We start from the raw sequence: 22,270 nt of genomic DNA, 5'->3' as shown, positions 1-22,270 counted from the left end.
GATCCCAGGACCCTGGGATCATGACCTGAGCCGAAGGCAGAGGTCTTAACCACTGAGCCACCCAGGCGTCCCTAAGTGTAGAGTTCTAAGTTGGAAATTATTTTGGAATACTCCTGAAAAATTTAAAAAACCTCATTTGATTTATTTTCATTGGCTTCCAGTATTGGGCCTAAAGCCATTTTGATTCTTGATTCTTTGTGTATCCTGTTTAATTTATTCATTTGTTTTCCTTTTTGGAAGCTTGTAGGATGCTCTCTTTGTAACCAACAGACTGAAATTTTACAGCTATGTTCCTTGGTCTCTTAGCTTCCATTATTCTGGATACTCAGTAGGCTCTGTCGGTCTGAAAAGTCTTTTCAGTTATGGAAAGTTTTCTTGAATTAATTCTTCAAGGATTTCTATTCTTTATGTTCTTTATGGAACTCCTATTATTTGGATTTTTTCCCCTCCTAGATTTTTTAAAAAATTTTTTTGAAGATTTTATTGATTTATTTGATAGAGATCACAAGTAGGCAGAGAGGCAGGCAGAGAGGAAGGGAAGCAGGCTCCCTGCTGAGCAGAGACACCCCCCACCCCCAAGCAGGGCTCGATCCCAGGACCCTGAGATCATGACCTGAGCCGAAGGCAGAGGCTTAACCCATTGAGCCACCCAGGCGCCCCTTCCCTCCTAGATTTATCCTCTAAATTCTTTTTCTCTTCCATTTTCTCTCCTTTTATCTTTTTTGCTCTGCTTCCTGGGAAAATTCCTCAGTGTTCCAGCCTTTTAACTTTTTAAATTTCTGCTATCCTATTTCTAACTTCCAAGATCTCTCTTAATTCCTACTCCTCCTTTCTAGTGGGTTTCCTCAGTGACCTCTTCAGATATGTAGATATCCCCTGTTGTTTGCTCATGTTTATGAGAAAAGGCTAATAGGAAACTGAGATACATGGTGTGTGTGTTGGGGGGGGGATACTTTAGACTGTGAGCTTTCCCCCTGTGATAATGTGGTTGAGTTCTTCCATTAGAGAACCTCTAAAGTCAGAATTTTCAAGGCTTTTATTTTAGACTGGTCAGATTTTCCAGAGAAGGATTTTTTCAAACTCCTGCTTGTATGATGAGATGATCCCAATGTTCTGGGAGCCATGTGGCAAACCAGAGGTCTCTGAGTTTGGAACACACACATTCACTGTTCACTTTGCTTTCTGTATTGTGCCTCCCAACAGAGCCACTTGCCCCTTACTCGAGAGCGACTGCTTTACCCTCTGCAGAGGGGAGAGCAATCTTTTGGCGGGTAGCAAAGGGGCAATTGTCCATCTAGGCCCCCTCAATCCCTTACATCCCTACTTTTTTTTTTTTTTTTAAAGATTTTATTTATTTATTTGACAGAGAGATATCACAGTAGACAGAGGCAGGCAGAGAGAGAGAGAGAGGGAAGCAGGCTCCCTGCTGCGCAGAGAGCCCCATGCGGGACTCGATCCCAGAACCCTGAGATCATGACCTGAGCCGAAGGCAGCGGCTTAACCCACTGAGCCACCCAGGCGCCCTACATCCCTACTTTTAAAGGTAATTGACATCATCCATTCCTGAGCATTTTAGATGTTCTGGAATGTAAATCAGATTGATGCTTGGGTTTCCCGTTTGCTAGGTTAGAATTTTTCAACTTTTATCTGTTTTCCTACTTTTATTATCATTCTCCTGTTATGTTTTTTTGTCTTCTAAAAACCCTTTACTAAAAACCCTTTTAGTGTGGGCTTGCCAAGGGAGTGAAGTCGGTGTACATATGTTCATGTGTTTAGTCTAACATATTTACCCACAAGTCTCCTAATCTGAATTTAATGTTATTTAATTCTGGCCTCTACAGTGAGTGATGGAGGTGTTGATCTCTTACCATGGTCTTCCTTTTATGCAACTGCATTTGTTGAGGTTCAGGAGAATTGCATTATCTTTTTTTTTTTTTTTTTTTTTTTTTGACAGAGATCATAAGTAGGCAGAGAGGCAGGCAGGGGGGAGGGGGAAGCAGGCTCCCCACTGAGCAGAGAGCCCGGATGGTTGCGGGTTGATCCCACGACTGGGATCATGACCTGAGCTGAAGTCAGAGGCTTTAACCCACTGAGCCACCCAGGTGCCCCGAATTGCATTATCTTTAGAACAGATTGAAGGGCTGACTTCCTTGCCAAAATGTGTAGTAGTCCTTCCTTCTTGCCTCCTATTCAATGATGCAGTACCAATGGCATGGGCTCTACCAGTCTGAGGGCATCGGAAGTTAAAGTTAGTCCTTACGAATCTCGGTCTGTAAGAGGTCCAAATCGTTTTTACAGAATATTCTTAGAAATTTCAAGGTGAGAGAATTTATTGTTTCATTTTCCTTGTCTCAGATTGATTGAAAACCTAGGTCCCTAATTCTCTAAGTTGAGAGACCAGGATAAACAGACAGCAAGACACACACCCACACACACACCCCCAAAGAGAATGAGGCAAACAGGACAGGGAGAGTTGGAAGGTGATCAATTAAGACATTAAGTGTTTTGTGACACATGGACGCATCTGCATTTTGCCCTGATAACAAGGCCATCAGCTCATTTTCAGAGGACTGCTGCCTTCCTTGGTTCAATCCTCAGATCAAAGCAAAACTGTCTGCTTGCATTTTCCAATCAGAATGGGGATGCTAATTTATCCTCCTTAATGTGTGATGGTAAGAGACTCCTTCAATTAACTGAATTCTATAGCCAGCAAAATAAAAGGTACACAAAGAGGCGCAGGCTGGAAGAGCTGAAATTCTCATTAAATCAAAAGGTCCAGTATTCATTACCTCGTGCATCTGAGGCTAAACACTAAATATCGGGATCATCAAAGGAGGTTTAATGGGTTAAATTGAGAATATAATCTAATTAAAATATTAGACATGGCTAAATAGTTCTTTGATATTCATCTGAAGGATTCATTAAAAATAGGTGCTTGAGGTTGGTGTGATTGGAGATTATCAATTTTAAGTAGAGACAACAAATTTGGGGACCTCATCAGCACTGTTTCAGTGTCCCCATTGTGTGGAAGCAGGGTAATGGGAGAGCCCTCCCTGCCAGGTGATGGGTTGGAAATATGAGGTGAGGCCCCCCAGGCTTCATAGCAGTGACTTTGGTAGTTGTCCAGATGGTGAAAAAGGAAAGTGTAAAATTAATTCGGGAGACCTATTTGTCACAGAGGAGAGAGTATGTTTGGGGCCCAAATTATTTAGCTATATTCTCTGCAGAGCGAGATCTATTGATTTTTATTCAAGAATATAAATATTATTGAATATATATATATATATATATCCATTTATATATGGACATTCTGTTATCTAGTTCCGTCTTTGTAGACCGCTTCTGAAGGAATAACTGATCACACTTTTAGAATTTTAAATATCTGAAGATTATTTTCCCCACTGTTTAATTGGCATCATACAGATATCTACTATTTAAATATCTTTTGCTAAAGCATGGGACCTTGAGAAACCGGTCTAGCAGTCCCAGCATTGGGGTTGGTCTCAGGGACGGGCTGTCAACTCAGTAAAGAATATTTATGAAATCATCCCATATCTCCACATTTTCACTAAATATATTTGTCTGAAATGTTCATATCATTGTAATCCTCTCAACCTATTAGAGTTATTTAAGGATGGAAGACCGTTTTCTCAGTTTATTGAAAATTAATTACTTACATTGCTCAGGTTTGCCAGGGAAAATGAAAAGGCAGTGGAGAGGCAGCAAGGGAGATTAGTCCTGGCCACCAAATTCTTTTTTTCCTCCCTTTATATTACCCAAAGAGCCTTCCCTGTATTGAGGGGTAGAGAGAACTGAAAAATCTATTTACTTTGCATCTTCATCTTGAAATGTGATGTTTCCACAACATTTTGGGAAGGCCCCAACATTCCGGTTGTTTCACTGAACTGAAACTTAGTAACCAAAGATGAAGAATGGAATTTTTAAGATGAGGGAATAAAATTAATCAATGAATAAAAACTTTGCCACCCAAAACCTTTTGCTTTCCATTGACCGAATATTTGGCGAGAAAATGGAGAGATGTTTTCTTAGTACCTTTGTGAAAAGCTGTATGGTTTTGCTCAACAAAGTTAGAGGAGCAGGAGGAACAAATATTGTACTTAGCCTGGAGGCAGTGGGGTGAGAGGACTGTTTTGGATCTGTGTTAAGTAAGCTGTAGGCCTAATGTGGGGCTTGAACTCATGACCTCAAGATCAAGAGTTGCATGTTCTACTGACTGAGCCAATCAGGCACCCCAAGGGCACAAAATTTTTTTTTTTACATTTTTTTTTACATTTGATTTTGAATATTAGATTAGAATATTAGCTACTCCGGATTCTTGCTTTAGTCTATTTTTAAGAGTGGAATATCTACACAAAATTATAATTCATATTTCTCTTTTATATTACCTGTATAGTATACAGATTTCATCTGACAATATAGACAACTCCTTAGAGTCAGGGATAAAAGGGGAGTGAGACACTCTGGATAAACAAAATCCACAATAATTAACAATTTTATTTGTGTTGTTTGAAACCCTTGCCTTACTGGGAAAACAACTAGAGGCAAATGGAGTATTTGTGTATCTTTTTGTCTTTTTACCTTAGGAATAGAAATTATGAAAGCACACTTAGAGTTAGGGAAGAGAAGTCCTGTTATCATCCGATGAATACTTGAGAGCTGGATGAAATGTGTATTATTCATCAGGATTTATTCTTGCTCTAATAAAGTTAATCTTAAAAAGGCATATTTAGATGAGTAACTTTTTTTTTCTGTAAGAATTTTAAATTTTCAAGCACTACTTTGAATATGATAGTAATCTATATTTTCAAGAATATTTTGGAAATAATTAGCTAAATGTGTCCTGAGATCTTCAGACGATGACCCAAATTCTATTGATAATATGTGCTGTTTGTCAATAAGTAATTTAAAAAGACCGCCCCCCCCAAGTTTGCTATTGTAGACCATTTGCTATCAACTCAAAGTTCTCAATTAGCTCCAGTGTTGTAATAATTACTGGATGTGTTTTCAAACAACTCCCAGCTAATAACTGTTGGGATGGAGAGTCATTTTCTCACTATAGACTAGACTGCACACTCGTGCTTGCTGGGAGGTTTTAACAATGATTCATTAACCAATAATAGGGCCTCAATTGGAACCATTAGGCATTGGTGTTTTGCTAGACTTACCTTTTATTTTGTTCCTCAATATTGTCTTTTCTTGGGCTGGTTTCTAGATAACTCCCAAGAGACTCCTTAATATACAAAACAATATCATGAAGACAGCTGTCATGAAATTCAGCTACTTGGAACAAAGCTTCCTCTTAACAGGATGCTGTCCTTAGAAATTCAAGATGGAAAAACACCATGAAGAGGAGTCTATAATAAGAGAATATGTGGTTTAAAGGTCCTTTATTTACACCATTTCATAGAGATTAGGCAGATTAAGCTGTGTGTCTTTCAGTGGGCCTATATAACATCTGGTCAAATACAAGCCCACCCTTATTCTGTCACTCGAGTTTAAAGTCCTTTCTAATAGGCAGATTGTTTTTACTTCTTAATATATGAAGCAGAAGTTCTGTAAAAATTGATCATTGATCCACTTGGGTCTGCAGAAGATCAGTGTTGTTGCCTTAATTTCAAGGAGGAGCAAAGAAGTATGTGTTGTTCACAGTTTCTGCAGAATCTTACGCTTAGTATCATGATGGCTTAGTGATCTGCTAGATCTTACCAGGTGGACTCAGACAATGGCCTGTTTTGGTTCATTCTTTTTTTTTTTTTTTTTAAAGATTTGATTTATTTACTTGACAGAGATCACAAATAGGCAGAGAGAGAGGGGAAGCAGGCTCCCTGCTGAGCAGAGAGCCCGATGTGGGGCTCGATCCCAGGACCCTGAGATCATGACCTGAGCTGAAGGCAGAGGCTTAACCCACTGAGCCACCATGTGCTCCTTGGTTCATTCTTTGATCTCAACCCCCAGCTTCTAGCGAACATGTTCTATTTCTGTAGGAACAGCCCTTTTAGATGCCACTCGTCACTTTCAATATTTGTGTACAAAGAATTGTGATGTTCTAGGGCTTACATGCTGGAGGTATAGACTTGCCTTCGAAGTAAAGATTCTGTGAAATGTTTGATGTAGACTGAATTGTGCCACCTGCTTCAGCTAAGTGTGATTTTCCATAGTGAGTGAAGGGATTGAAGGATTTAACAGTGCTTAGCTACCAGAGAAATGGCTGGAGGAGGCTTTTAAATGTTCAAAAATAAAGTAGTGTCTGTTATGAGTCAACATCTGAGTTAATTTATGTGTCTCTTTCAACTTTAACAACATGGTTATGAAGTTGCCAGATTGTATGTGTTAAAATATGACCAGGTATGTAATAATGAGTATTTCTAGAAATGAAACAGTGGGAGTTTATGTCCAAAACTGAAGTTCAAAATAATTATATGCTCCTTGCCCACACAGAAAACAAGAACAGCCCCTTCCTAGAAATAATCAAATAGCACTGTCCTTGGTATTGGCTGAAGTTTAGACCGTACTCCGTCTGCTGTTATCAGTAGGACTGACATATGTCAAGAGTCATTTATCCTAGCCTAATCTCCATTTCCTCTTCTGAAAAATTAGTATGTGAATAAGATAAGCCCATTCTAAGCTCTTTTAAAAATACCTTTTTTGTTGTTTAAAGATTTCATCTGTTTATTTCACAGAGCGAGAGAGAGCGATCACAAGTAGGCAGAGAGGCAGGCAGAGAGCGAGGGGGAAACAGGTTCCCTGCTGAGCAGAGAGGCCAATGCAGGGCTTGATCCCAGGACCCTGAGATCATGACCTGAGCCAAAGGCAGAAGCTTAACCCACTGAGCCACCCAGGTGCCCCTAAAATACTTTTAAAATATTCTAATAGAAGTGGAATATCTTAAAAAGTTGCTCTGTCCCTTTAAATTTGGAAATGTCTCTATATGCATTATTAATCTTCCAGAGTTAAGTTTAAATTTAAGGCCATTTGGAAAAAGAAATTAATTCTTAAGCTTCTAGAAAAGTCTTCACCATGTACCATGAAGGGTCCTCTTCTTTTACAAATATATCTTAGGAGTCATTTGAGATATGATTTTTCCCACCTAATGCTTCATATATGATATAATTTTCAACTTACCACCAAAACATTTGTCAGCTTATTATTTATCTTCATATATGTTTAATTTTTCCCGACTTTCAATTCTAATTGCTTTCAGTTTTAAGAGAAAATCACGTACAGGTAGCTTTTATATACCACATCATGGTTTATGTAAAATTTTTATAACAAAGGAATAACTCTCCAAAGATATTTCTTATGCCACCTGTATAGATAAAGAGTTTTTCCCCTAAATTAGTGTTAAAATTGCCCATTTCTGGATATGGCTGTCAAAGAATCCAATGCCCATCTAATACAAGCAAGTAAGAAAAAATTGAATTCTTCCATATTTATTTTAAGACCTGATAATTTTTATTCCGTTATCACCTGATAATGTGTATTCAGTTTCAAAAGACAAAAGTAGATAATATTTATTAATAGTGACACTCAGCAGTAAAATGTGGAATGCTTTCTCTTACCTAACGTGTGTGTGTGTGTGTGTATGTGTGCGTGTGTGTAAGCGTGTAAGCACAGATGTAACATTTTAAGATGTTTTGATGGCAAGATGCCTGGCATATCCACACACTTGGAGCAAGTAACTTTGAGAAAATATATCGCTCAGAGTTGTCGGAATGGATGTTTCTGGACTTGTTGGATTTCTAATTTATGTCATGATGCTCTGTTAGGACATTGGGGTATTTTGTTTTGTTTTTTTGTTTTTTTTTTTTTTTTTAATTTAGAGACTTTAGAACTATTTGGGAAACTATCTCCAAATGTCCTGGCAGTTAGTCCAATTTACATTCATTTTATTCAAAACTGAAGTGTTTCTATACTTTTTTCTTTCCTTATCAGGAAGTTAAGAGAGAAGCAGAAGTTAGATACATTTTTTGCTGGGTCACTTCAAGGTTTCATTTTACAAGGAAGGGTAGAGATATTGTGAGAAATTAAAAGATCCGCTATGAAACTAAAAAAGCTTTGTTCCTTAGTTCTTATTCTACCCAAAATTTTGATTTAAAAATAAATAATAACCTTCCTAGAAAGTAAAACACAGCTCTGTAAAGTTAATAAGGCCTCATGTTTTAAATCCTGTACAAAGCAAACGTGGACTGCAGCTGGAGGACAGAAGGTCCGCTCTCTACACAGAGAGGTGGTTGGAGTTTTTTTCTCCAAGTCCAATCCTCGGGCATTTTTGGTCTCCGACAAATGTGTTGTCTATACAATGTGAAGGACTTTGAAAGCCGCCACAGCCTGTTTTTCCCTCTCGTGTCTATTCTGCAGTCTCTCCAGCAGTGAGATTTCAGGCAGAGTGTCGTCTTTTCGAGTGTACGTGGGATTTTTCTTTTCTTTGGATACGTGGTCCGTCAGGTTTGAAGGTTTGGGTTTAGGGATGGTCTTGGCATATTCCAGAGCCTAAAAGCGTAAAGAGAACATTTTATGTGAAATGGATAGTGAGCCCTGCATTCCTTAAATGAAATCAAGTCTTAGGGCATGTTCACTGGCAAAACGAAGAGACACATTGCTACCATAAGGTGAGAAGATGCGGATGGGAAGGGAGAGCGGATGGGAAATGCGAGTCCTGCTCTCTAACGCACAGTTTCAACAAAGTAAGTTAGCCACATGAGTATGCAATGGACAAGAGCTAGAAAATGAAACCGAGCTGTGCCTTCGGGTGTTTTTTTTCTAAAACAAGGTTTTATTCAAGTGTTTGAAAATACATTTCTCATGTGTGGGCTCTATTTAGCTTCTAGTGGTCTTATAAAACCAAGCCTCTGTTAAGGAGATATTAACAGACCTTTCCATTCAGAGTGGACTTGCTACAGCTTGAGACCAAAGACGTCACTATCGTTGACAAAACTGAGTTTCCATTTATTACATCAACTCTTCTTGTTCCCAGGCTTTTGGAACTCTAGCAACTATTTATTAGAGGTTGGAAATTACTCTTTTCTTTAGTATATCCATAAAAGCCTGGAGACCAGAAAAAGTCTTTTTTTTTTTTTTCTTCAGTGATGTCAGTTCCAAAAGGCACTACAATAAAGATGAGATCACTACATATGATTTCTAAATCTGTCTTGATATCCATTTTATATTTTAGTAAGTTTCTTGAAAGCTGAAGCAGGAGTAATATATTCAGGTGTTGGAAGGGAAAAACCTGTCCAAACTTCTCAGTGTGTAGAGGTGACTTCTGTAGGAATTTCTCATTACAGATTTGTTGTCTTGAATCTCTTCATGGAAAAAAATAATGGCTTGGAGAAAATAGAGAAAGTGGCACCATGGAAACTCAATCAAGTGGACTGAGGTCTTCAAGGTCCCAGGGAGAAAGGCAATAAATAGAAAATAGGATGGTCTGTGTGAGAGAACATGAAGTACAAATTCCTAAAAGCACCAAAGGGTCACTTGTCCCTCATGCAAAGGGTCCCATGTTCTTCCTGGGACTGAGATGGAGACTTTGCACTGCGAGGCTCGGTGTCTCCGCTGAATGTACTTCATTCACATCCTGACTTACAGTTGGATGACCTCTGAGAGGGAGAACATTCTGTATTTTATGAAATCATTTTTCATGGCTAGAGGGGTCTATATATTACAGTCCCTTGGGAAAAATGTAGGGGAATGAACTTGAAAGAAACAACAAAGGACTTTTCTTTGACATACGTACCCATAAATGGCAAGAAGACACTAATTCTTTAAAATGTAATGGTAGAGAAGGAAATTGATAGGATTTATCAGGATTGCTAGATTCTTCTAAGAAATCGCCTTACTATTCAATTTAAAATGTTTTGAGTATGGTTGACACACATGTTACTTTGGCTTCAGGTGTACAACTTAGTGATTCAGCTTCCGTGTCACACTGTGCTTACCACAAATGTAGCTACCATTTGTCACCATACAACGTTATCACAGTATCACTGACCATATTCCCTGGGCTATACCATTCATGCCCATGATTTACTCACTCCATCACTGGAAGCCTGTTATCTCTCTCTCCCCTTCATATGTTTTGCCCATTGCCCCACCACCTCCCCTCTGGCCACCATCAATTTGTTCTCTGTATTTATAGGTTGGATTCTGCTGGTTTTGTTCATTTTGGTTTTCAGATTCCACATATGAGTGAAATTGTATGGTATTTGTCTTTCTCTGTTCTGACATTTCATTTAACGTAATATCCTCTAGGTCCATCCATGTTGCCACAAATGGCACCATTTCCTCTTTTTAAGGTTGTGTGATAAGCTTCTGTGTGTGTGTGTGTGTGTGTGTGTACACACCACATCTTCTCCATTCTTCTAGAGATGGATACTTGGGTTGCCTCCATATCTTCGCTATCATAAATCATGATGCAATAAACGTGTGTGCATATATCTTTTCAAATTAGTATTTTGTATTGTTTGGGTAAATAATCAGTAGTGGAGTTATTGGATCATATGGTAATTCTATTCTTGATTTTTGGGGGACCTCCATACCGTTTTCCAGTGTGGCTGCACCCATTCACATCCCCACCAACAGTGCACGAGGGTTCTTTCTTTCCTCCATGTCCTCACCAACACTTATTTCCTGTCTTTTTAATTCTAAACATTCTGATCAGGTGTAAGGTGATCTCACTGTGGTTTTGATTTGCATTTCCCTGATGATTAGTGATGTTGAGTATCTCTTCTGTCTGCTGGCCTTACTATTCATTTTTATGTGTCAGATTTGAAATACAAGAAGAAAACGCATGGAGGACTAAGACCACGATGAACTTGAGGCTAACCTTACAGTGTCATTTGTGTTCATGTTCTTTGTGTATCAATGTCTCTGAATGATGGGTAGCCACAGGAAGGGCAGTAGCTTAGACCCCTCCTGGGTTCAGAAAACATGGGGAATTTGTCAAGCGGTGACAAAGGTTTCCTTTTCATTCTAATTGAGAGGCTAACTGCCGTGGTGGGGATTTCTTACCTTCTGCCGAGGGATGGCCGACAGACGTTCAGTTTTTGCTGTTTGTGGTTTTGACAGAATGGATAATGTCTTCATGTTATACTCCTTAACTTGCTTTGCATATTCCTTTTTTTGGATTAATTTCTGCATCTGTTCAGACAAACCATGTTACAACAGTACACAGGTCCTTCTAGATCTCTCTGATCTCTTTAAAAGCGGCACTCCTTTTAGCGAGCTGGCCATATTGTATTAGCGGTAGTGAGGAAATGGGATTACCACGCTTAAGGCAACAGCAGTGAGACAGTTAATGTTTCTCCTAGAAACAGTCTGTCTCTGAGGGGGGACATCATTGCCGAAGCACACCCAGTGTTCCCTTAACAGGGTCTAAATCACATTCAGCTCCTTCTTTGTTGCATTTACCCAATTTATTTTCATTTTGGCTTCCAACTTTGAACTATACTCTCTTTTTATGCCTTGAGTGCAACTGTAGTTAAAACACATTAAATGAAGATCTTCTTTCACTAGAGGAAAGGAAATAAAGTGGATGCACTTTTCAGGGGTTGGGCAACTCTTATCCTAAGTGTCTTCTCTGTAGCCACTCTTCGAAATTACCAAGATCACTCTATTGGGAAAGACCAATGACCATATAACACACACATCTCTTTTCATGTGCACGTGGCCCCCTTTTCTGTGCAGGCCTTCAAGACGAACTAAAAGGTGGATACATAAAACAACATTGGCTAGGTAATTTTATCTTATAGTAAAAGGAGTATCTGGGTCTCTATTACTAATGCTATTTCAGAAGGGCCTCTATTCAGAGGGAGACATTTGGATCAGGACTTGGTGTGGGGGTGGGTGGGAGACATTTCTGTACTGATCTGCTAATACACAGGTGGGCATATCCAAGCCTACAGAGTGCCGTATGTACATCTCACTCACTTTGTCTCTGACAGAATCAAGGTCAGGTCCAAGGCCTCCAAGCTTCCCGTCTCTTTTCTGATAACCTTTCAGCTTGGAGCTCTACAAATACAAAGAGACAGTTTCTTTTAAGGAATCATGCCCCCCCCCCCCCCCCCCGCCCCCACCATGCTGTCATAGCCACATAAGGAAAGAATGGAAGCCCGTGTGGACTGTTGGGAGACGGTACATTTCCTGACAATTCTTTCACTCTAATGGTAGTTATTGATTATAGCGTCTTGGGTAATTTGTGGCTGGTCAAGTAACATGTTTTGACTTTTCCAACTTCTACAACAACAAGAAAATTGGAATTCTGGAAATTATAAATAAAAATTTCCAAGTGAATAAAGAGGTGTTTCATTATTAACGTTCTAAACGACATATACATTTACCACTTTACTGCTTTTACTTTTACTGTCATTACTAATCTATCTGTTCTTGTACGGTTCACGAAACCAAAGAATTTCCTGGCAAGAGGAATCTAAATCAGGTAAGCATTGCTTCGAAAGGCGAGTGCTCTAATCATGTCCTAACATTCAAAAGACCGTAACATTTTTTAAACTTAAATTCAATTAAAGTGTATTACTAGTTTCAGAGGTTGAGTTCAGTGATCCATCAGTTTTTTGTAACACCCAGTGCTCATTACCGCCACGTGCCCTCCTTAATGCCCATCACCCAGTTACCCCCCGCCCCCCACCTCCCCTCCAGCAACCCTCTGTCTCTTATGGTTTGTCTCCCTCTCCAATTAGGAAAAGGTTGTAAATTTTTAAGGGTTAAGAGTCCAAGCAAGAACTGGGGCACCTGGGCCACTCAATCGGATAAGTCTCTGACTCTTGATTTCCATTCAGGTTTGAGATCAAACCCCACATCAGGCTCCATACTCAGCGTGGAGTCTCTCTCTTTTGCCCTCTCCCGGCCTCTTCCCTTGCTTGTTGCATGCACATTTTCTGTCTCTCAAATAAACAAATCTTAAAAAAAAAAAAAAAAAGTCTAGGCAAGATCTGAGAAATACCATTTAGTTAATGTGATTTTTGGATAATTTGAAGGGCGTAAGTAATCTTATATCAATGTATCAGTGGTTACAAGAATTTGTTCTACTCCCACTGGCCTATTGGCTGACTACCCATAGCTCATACCAGCTAGTTTCTCCCTTGTCCTACCCCACCATAGAGGCTTGGAGACAGGTACTCCTTTCCCCAGATCTGCAGCACTGAGCTCTGGCTCATGAGGCATAAATGCAAGTTGGCTTAGCTTTCATTCAGGCTGGTGCAGCCCCTCCCTTTCCTTTTCCTTGCCTTGCATGTAGATATGATAGCTGGAGCTATAGCAGCAATCTTGTGTCAGGAAAGACATGAGAGAGCCATACAAATATTGGTTCTGATGTTTTGAGCTGTGGACACCCAGTACTAGTTACCATCTACTTGTGGATTAACTGCAGGTGAGAAGAATGAGCTCATAATTTTGAAGGTGCTTGGAGCCGAAAGCAGTATTGCAAAAATTTCAGTACTTCAGAGAGCCAGAATCCTGTATCTTATAGGCAACATTTCTATGCTGCAAGGTTTGAGTCCTGCAAATAGAATCTCCCTGATTAGAATGTTCAAAATGTATAGTCAAAAGTCTTATAGTATATCTAATTGTAAAAGATGAGAGAGGCTTTTTTTTTTTTTTTAAAGAGGTTGTTGGGCTAAAATCACTGAAATATTAAAGTATAGAGAAAAAAAATTGCTCATGAAAGGCTTTTCAAAACCCTAAATCTTCTTAGAGAAGATTGGCAAAACCAGTCCAACAACTTCCTGCCTTTAAAATCTGTCTGTTCATATTTTCAGAAAATGGCCAAGTGCTACAAATTAGACTTTTTTCACTAAGTATCTTAGCATTATGTTGTATTTCCCTGTCACTAAATATCATTCAAAAATGTGACTTTTATACATAACATTCTAAATGCTATTTAAGATGTCCTAGGGATAAGCATTGTTTGTGGGCTATTCTGATGATCACTGAGATCTAAACTTAATAGAAGTGGAATTATTGAGACAAAATCACAAACACACTTAAGGTCCTTAATGAGCACTTCTATTAGCAATGTGTAAGAATGCCGTTTTTTGTCCAAACCTTGATTACACTGGGTATGATCACATTTTAAAATCTCCACTAATGATTAATAGGTGAATGAATTTGGGTATCTTCTACTTGGCAATTGCAAATTTGTTCTTTATCTGGTTTTTTATCTCGGACATGCCATCAGTACCACTGTTCAGCAATCGCTAAGTTACTTTCTATTTGGCAAAGTAAACCAATAATGAAAAAGGAGAGAGCCTCACTCATATCCAGGTCATAAATCCAATTTGTCCAAAATGGATGAGAAATGATCAGTGGCCAGAAATCACAGACTTAGCGTGAAGCGGATTAACTTTAATCATTGCACTGACACAAAAGATACAGTGTGAAGCACGAATCATTGCTCCCTGCTGCCCCCGCCCCGGGTCTGTGGTCCCAGTTCTTACTATCCCCTCGCATAACCAGAATAAACATCTTGGCTGTCATAGGAAAACAGCAAAGGGACTAACATGAAATATTGACACAAAATAAACAGTGTGGCCCAAGGACAGACATGAGTATACCAATGCTACTATCTCCTTTCCAGCCTGAGCTACTTCTAGCAAAGCACCCTTTTCTCAACGGGGAGAGAACATGGTTCCTAACGGAGTTTGTTCTGGGTGACTGGCAATGAAAAATCCTGGATTTACTTAAGTTTGCCTCAAGTAATCTTGATTGGCTCTCAGTGCTGTAATTTTGTTTGATCTCTTTCCATCAAAAGTCTTTTCTAACAGCTTTATTGAAACAGAATTCACACACCACCAAATTCACCCATTTGAAGTTATACAATTCAATGGTTTTTTAGTATATTCATCAAGTTGTGCAAACATCGCCACAATCTGATTTTAGAACATTTTCATCACCCTGAAAAGAAACCCCTGTGCTCATTAGCAGCCACTCCTCGGCCCCCCTCTACCGCCAGCCCTAGGCAACCACTAATCTACTTTCTGCCTCTTCAAAAGGCTTTTATAGTAAAATAATCCTCAGAATTTACTTTGATTTAGTTCTTCTTGGCTGTTACAAGACTAAAAGGTCACAGTAGCATGCTCCCCCTCCCCCCAAATTAAATCAACAATGATAGTTCTGTTAGGTCTCTAAACACAGGAGGAAAATAGAGTCCTGTTCTCAACAAACCCCTGAGGGGGTTCACTGCTAGTCTTTGCATGAGACCTGTCCTAGCTGACCTCCACCATCCCTGGCCCCGGGCTGAGGACTTCAAACCCCAGACCCGCCCCTCCGAACTGTTGTTCTCTGTTGATGGTCTCCTGGGCAGAGGATGGCACCAGACTTTCCTGATGGCACGTTTCTGCCAATAACTGATCCCACCTCTCAAGCTAGAGGAGTGACTTCTATTGTAAATGTGGGGCAAAGCATGCCTGACTAAAAAAATTCCCGTGAGGACTTGTTTCAACTCTGAAGCGCTGTACCCTACTGTGGGGGACATGGCAGGGTTTTTCTCTAGAACATTCCTCAGATGTCTGAGTGTGAGAAAGTTACTCAAAAGCAGGGCAACAAAACAATGCCTCCGCTACTGGGGAACAGTAAGTGAAGGAAAATTGCTCTGTGGTTGCTAAACTTTATCTCAATAAACCTCTTCTTAGAAGCCACCAAGCAGCAATACCCAGACAGTCTGTGACAACAAGCACAGGACTTAATACCTATAGCTCAGCTGTCCCAGAATTGCTTAAGCAGCTGTTTTGTGGCCGGTCCCAACAGATACTTTTATGCGCTTTGTCATCCCTTCTGCTGCATCTGTCCCTTCCCTCCTGACGTCTGGATTTACCAGTACAGACAATGCTTAGTGTTCATAAACCAGTCGCATCAGAACTGCCAGGAGAAGGGGAATCAGAACTTCCAGGAGAAGGAGAAGGGAAGGAGAAGGTGCTTGGGCCTGTTAGCTGTACAAATCCTCAAACTTTTAATGTGATTCAAATCGAATCCCTAGGAAACCACAGATTTGCTGTGACTAGCAAGTGGGCACGACCCACATAATGATTCCCCTGTCCGGTGCCCCAGCTACCTGCTGTCCTCTACGGACAGCTCGATTCTAAGTCATTTTAGCTTCTGGAGTAGCTTAATGGACAAAGAGCACTTCTGAGCATTTGTTAGATGCAAGTTGGAGGTGCTGGGCCGAGCAAATGGATATGGGTGGGTTGGAACATTCCTGAAAGAAAGCAGGAAGGGAGGGATTTTCTGAGTTGGAAAGAGGGTTTGGGCAACAGTGACTAGAAGTTCTTTTTTAATTCCCCTTCTGACTCTCCCATGCTCTTAGACTTCTGGTGATACACATGGTCATCGGGATACTTTCTGCTGCCTCTTCTCTGTAAGACATGAATTCAAATTACTAATAGAAAAAGAAAAAGGAAACTAACATTTATTTGATGGTCTGTTCTTTGCTAGGGACTAAACTACAGGCTGGTCCTTTTTGCCTGAAATGCTCTTTTGGTCTTATTAACTTTTTTAAAATTTTTATTTATTTGTCAGAGACTGAAAGAGAGCACACAAACAGGGAGAGCAGCAGAGAGAGCGAGAAGCAGACTCCCCACTGAGCAGGGAGACTGATGTGGGACTCGATCCTAGGACCCTGGGATCATGACCTGAGCTGAAGGCAGACGCTTAACCGCTTAACCGAGTGAGCTACCCTAACATCCCTCTTATTAACTCTTGATCATCTAAATCTCAACTCAGAATTATCCCCTGAAGCTCTGCTTGACCCCTTAGGTTGGACTGTCAATCCAAACTCCTTTTTGCTCCTCTGCGCAATCCACACATATCTCTCTTTTTTTTTTTAATGCAACATTATAGTGAAGCTATTTTCATGTGTGTCTACATGAGGAAGGGTCATGGCTCATTCTCTTTACATCCCAGCACCTAGCACAGTTCCTAATAAGAATTCAGCACCTATGTTGAATTGAACTATGGTTGATTCCCTAAACCGCCTTAAAGTGGATGTCCCTGGGGACCGAGATAATCCTTCCTCTACTTGCTGTCTGCTATGGCTCCCAGTCGGGTCCCTCCCTAAGAACTGCCCTCAGCCAGATGGAGCTGCGGTACCCAAAGTTGGGGCTCTCCCTGGGGAGACCGTCTGTAGCCAATGTCTGGTCCATGTGGTGGAGCAAAAACCCACGCCCTTTACCTTCAAAGAGCCATCCCAACTCAGAGCCCATGTGGACTCCTAGAGCTTCTGCTGCACCTGCATCACAACACCCTCTTCCTCAGCCAGCCCTGCCCCCCCCACCCCTTCCAGGGCTGGTTTGGGAGGCATGGCTCAGTCAGCCTCCTGCCCGTGAATCTCCATTTGAGTCTGTTCCTGGGGAACCCAGATCATCACAGGCCCTTTGCTTCCCACTGGTTGGAAGGGGCCCTATAACACAGAATGCATTTTCCAGTTCTCTCCTTAGCATTCCATGTGAGAGGCGAGCGACCTTTCCTGAGGGGTTTTTAATGCTTGTAACAGTGGAGAAACGCAGAGGACCTACAAAGACGTCTTCTGTATGCCTTCATGTCTTCCTGGAAAGATTTTGCAACCTCCCTCAGCCCTATTTTGTCTCCTCAGATAGGAGAACGTGCTGAGAGGCTCAGCCCTGACTAGGGGTCAAGACAGGGTGTGAGGACCGTTTCTGAGGGGCTGGTGTTTAATCTGGGGCCAAAAGGAGGTCTCTGCTTTTTTGCAAAAGGAGACCCTTCCCTGAGCTGAAGCTCAAAGGAGGCCCATTCCAGGCAGCAGCAGGGGGTCACACTAGGAAGTGCCTCAGGACTTGGGGCCACCCAGCGTGGCAGCCGCTCAGTAAGGACCATCCGTCGCCCAGGCTAGAAGTAAGGGAATGAAAACCAAGGGCCATCTGTATAACAAGAATTAAAAGATTATTCACTAAAATGCTTCTGTTACCTTGAAGCCGCTCCTTTTCCTATGCTTTCTTCCTTTTTCCAGTTGAAGCAAATAGCCTTCGGAATTGCTACGACTCATTTCCATTTGGTTTCTTTGGCTTCTCTCTGAACCGAGCTGGGATTCACTTTCGACCCTTGACAACAGAGGTGGAAATGTGACGTTGGATGGGGCCCCTTCCTTGGGCTGCACGTCGGTCAGCTGTATTAAGGCTTGCTGGTGCTGCTCCATTATCTGGGTGAGCTGGGAGTCTGGAGAAGCTCTAACAGGCTGGCTGTCCGAGGAAGGATAGAATTTCCTGACGGGAAAAACACCCCACCAATCTGTTATTAAAAACGGGATACTTAAGACTTCTAGCAGGAATATCTTTATGACTTTGATGTATTCATCATTCTCCAAATCAAATTAATGACCTTTAGCTTAATCTTTAAAAAAAATTATTTGAGAGAGAGAATCCAAAGCCGACTGTGCTGCTTTGTGAGATATAGAAATAGAAAAATATAGAATAGAAAAAATATAGAATAGAAAAAGAAAATACCCCTTTGAAAAGTCCTTGCTGCTATAAAATACCTGGAAATATTGGATTATATTTAAACAAACGTCTTTTTGAATACCTAGACTAATTTGTATGAGGTAGGGAATCTTTGGGACCAAAACCAAAAAAGGAACTGAAAGTAAAGCAGATTTTGGATAAACTGAAGCTATGGCTTGCTTTGTGGGAGTTTTGGACATATGCGCTCAGGTTCTAACACTTCACTCTGGTACAGGATCCGTGAAATCTTGGCCCCAAGTCAGCTGGGGCATCAGTCGAGATGCCTGTGTGAAGGCCTTGGAGAGCTAGGTCCTGGATAAAAAGTTGGTTTAGTGATTAGCTCAGTCACGAGCCTTGAGACTCAACAAAGCAAGCCGATCTGTCTTGGTCTAGGAATTTCTATACGACAGTACTTGGGGTTCATATTTACATTCCCATTTAGTCATGGAACCTAAGACAAAAAAATGACATAAAAATGATCCCAGAGGAGGGATGCCTCTGCATATCTGGCAGAAGCAAATATAAAGTCCTCTGGAGGGATCTATTCCTTCTCAAGCCTGCTGAGGCATCTACAGACAGGATGACCAAACCACATTCACAATTCAAAAACCTAGAATCTCTGAGGAGATAATCTACCAAGTAGGAGAGTCAGCAGACACCCACCCACACACAAGAAGCAGTGGTAGATTTCTGAGAACTTCTGATAGTAGAATATGAGATAGCATTTTTTTTTTTTAAGATTTTATTTATTTGACAGAGATCACAAGTAGGCAGAGAAGCGCGCGCGTGGGGCGGGGGTCGGGGGAGAAGCAGGCCCCCTGCTGAGCAGAGAGCCCGATGTGAGGCTCGATCCCAGGACTCTGGGATCATGACCTGAGCTGAAGGCAGAGGCTTAACCCACTGAGCCACCCAGGCGCCCCTAGATAGCATTCTTAAAGCAAGCATGTTTAAAATGATTCAAGACCTGAAAGAAGAAATTAAAACCCTGGGAAACCTATTTTGAAAAAAGAACAGGAAGGTTTTATTCAGAACCAAATAAAAATTCTAGACATGAAAAATACTAGGATTGAAATTTACAACTCCGTGGGTACATTGTAGCCTACTGGCTACAACTGAAGAGAGTTATTGCATTGGGAAACATATGGGAGGAAATTTCTCAGGAGTACACCTAGATAAAAGAAATAGAAAATAAGAAACCGAATTAAAGAGACATAGAGTCTAGAATAAAAGATTTTTAGCATACATCTCTTTGGTGTTCCTGGAGGGAAAAGAGGGTAAATAATATTTCATAAGATTCGTGGTATTTCCTATGCCTATTTCCTAATAAAGGGAAATGGATGATATTTATGTAGAATTTATGAAGGAGATAAATCTCCAGATTTGGGAATCAACAGCAGGATTAGACATTTCATACTTAGAACTAACACAGTGAAGCTTCAAAATGCCAAGCACAAGGGAAAAGATTAAAAAAAAAATTATATTGACAAAAAACTCTTCATGGAAACTGGGAGGTAGAGAAATGTTCTCAAAGAGTTTAACTCTTCATCAGGTTAAACTATAATTCAAGATAGAGCATAAAAGAATTTCAGGTAAATTTACCAGTGACCTACTCTTCTTAAAAAAAATTTCCAAAGCGGTCTACTTCAGGAAGAAAGAATAAAATGGAAGAAAAACTGTGAGGCAAAGACATAAATAGTTAAGTTTAAAACCTTGTGTACAATGTTAAAGCGAAGTGAATTAAGTCTCGCTGAGGCAAATACTGTATGATCCCACTCATAAATTAAATCCAAAAAATAAAAAACAGAATCAGTCCCATAAACCTAGAGAACAAACTGATGGTGGTCAGAGGGGAGGAGGTAGGGAATTGAGAAAAATGGGTGAAGGAGAGGGAGGGCAGGCTGCCGGTTACGGAATGAGTAAGTCATGGGAATAAAAGTCACAGCATCAGGCACAAAGTCACTGGTATTGTAACAGCGATGTAATGGGACAGATGATCGCTACACTTGTGAACATAACATAATTTAAAAACTTGTCAGATCACGGAGTTGTACACTTAAAACTAAAGGGCCTTTGTCAACAATACTCAAATTAGAAAGAGAATAGTTCCAAATCAGTAGGGGAAAAAGTAACAAAACTCGATTAGTTCAATAGAAGATCTAGATATCTGTATATAGAGAGAGCTATAAAAGTACAGGAAAATAGGGTGATTGGAAGGACAAATTAAGATGGGAGAAATAAATCCAAATATGATTATCACAATAAATGTAAGTAGCCTAACACTGGAAATCCATTTGTGATAAAAGCCCTTTGCAAAAGGATTAGGAATAGGAGAAATTTACTGTCTCCCCTCCCTGTCTTCCAAAAGTTAAGTTTTTTGTTTTTTTTAGATTTTATTTATTTGACAGAGATCACAAGTAGGCAGAGAGGCAGGCAGAGAGAGAGAGGAGGAAGCAGGCTCCCTGCTGAGCAGAGAGCCCTATGTGGGGCTCAATCCCAGGATCCCAAGGTCATGACCTGAGCTGAAGGCAGAGGCTTTAACCGACTGAGCCAACCAGGTGTCCCAAAAGTTAAGTACTTTTAATGATATAAATGTTAGAAGCATTCCCTCTAAAGTTGGGGGGAAAAGACCAGGATCCTTGCTACCTATCACTATCTCCTCCAGGAAGCTAAATCTGAATTTTAATGAATGTATGTTTCATGCCTCCAAGTACAGCATACAGCACTGAAATGCCTTTTCATCACTTCAGATATGCAAAATTGTCTCCCTACTTTGAAAGTAAGACCTTGGAAGTTACCTGTGCATCATACTACTTTTGTATCTTCTATAGCATTTTAGTGCTGGATTTAGTGCATGGCAGGTATGTGATAAAACATATTTGATTGAATGACATCAGGAAAGCTCCCTGGAAGTGATTTTTTTTTTTTAAACCGCTTTTTCTTTTTTTCTGATTATAGAAGGAATATATCTACATTGCAGGGAACTTGAACCAGTCAGAAGTACAAAGATGACATTAGAAATAATCCAGCCTTTCTTGCCAGAAATAACCAGTTTTGAAATTTTGGTGCATTTTTCTTTCTTTGTGCATAGTTTTACATAGTAGAGCTCCTACACCTCAGGTGTAAATTTGTACCTTATTATTTTCTTTTTTGTAGAAGTGTTTCCTCATAACCATAACTTTTAATGGTTACATAATATTTAATGCCATAATTTACCTAAATATTTCCTTATTGAGTTATTGTTATCATTTTGGTAAATGACGGTATTTTTGTGCATACATATTTTTCTGTATTTTTGATTATATCCTTAGGATAGGTCAACACAGAGTTAGAGATCGTTTCTTCCAAACATTACTTATAACCCTCAAAATATCAAAAAGATCAAAAGAGATCTTTTTTCAAATGACTAGTCCCTCTGTCTGCTCTCCCCCCACCCCCCCACCTGCCACCCCGGCTTAACTACAGTGGAAAAACTAGAGGAGACAGAGAAGAAGAAAAATACATTGAAAGTGGACTATTTGAGGCAGAAATCAGAGCCAACTGGGGCACCTGGGTGGCTCAGTCTATTAAGCATCCAACTCTTGGTTTTGGCTCAGGTCACAATCTCAGGGTTGTGAGATCAAGCCCTGCCTTGGGCTCCACACTCAGTAGGGAGTCTGCCTGAGCTTCTCTTTCTCCCTCTCCCTGTGCCCCTCTCACCTCCCACACTTGCTGCTCTCTCTCTCTCTTTCCCCCCCATAAATAAAATAAATCATAAAAAAAAAAATTCAGAGCCAAGGACTGTGTTAGGTGAT

General features: G+C 40.4%; 1 protein-coding gene across 4 annotated transcripts in view; it reads right to left on the bottom strand.

Annotated features, from left to right (window-relative positions):
* Nucleotides 1–8,147: 8,147 nt before the first annotated feature.
* JHY (junctional cadherin complex regulator) overlaps nt 8,148–22,270 on the bottom strand; it is a 54,347-nt gene continuing 40,224 nt past the window's right edge. For 2 of the 4 annotated variants that reach the window (XM_032868767.1, XM_032868768.1), the window contains exons 6-9: nt 17,951–18,245; nt 11,947–12,027; nt 11,029–11,157; nt 8,148–8,511 (exon numbers count right to left, since the gene is read on the bottom strand). In XM_032868767.1, the coding sequence (XP_032724658.1) occupies nt 8,314–8,511; nt 11,029–11,157; nt 11,947–12,027; nt 17,951–18,245 (703 nt within the window). In that variant the 3' untranslated portion in view covers nt 8,148–8,313. The remainder of the gene's footprint in view (nt 8,512–11,028; nt 11,158–11,946; nt 12,028–17,950; nt 18,246–22,270) is intronic. The other 2 variants (XM_032868769.1, XM_032868770.1) reach the window with 2 other exon arrangements.

This window comes from Lontra canadensis, unplaced genomic scaffold (genome assembly GCF_010015895.1).
Source record: "Lontra canadensis isolate GAN:19392208 unplaced genomic scaffold, GSC_riverotter_1.0 scaffold36, whole genome shotgun sequence".
NCBI lineage: Eukaryota > Metazoa > Chordata > Mammalia > Carnivora > Mustelidae > Lontra > Lontra canadensis.
This window is presented reverse-complemented; position numbering and strand designations above follow the sequence as displayed.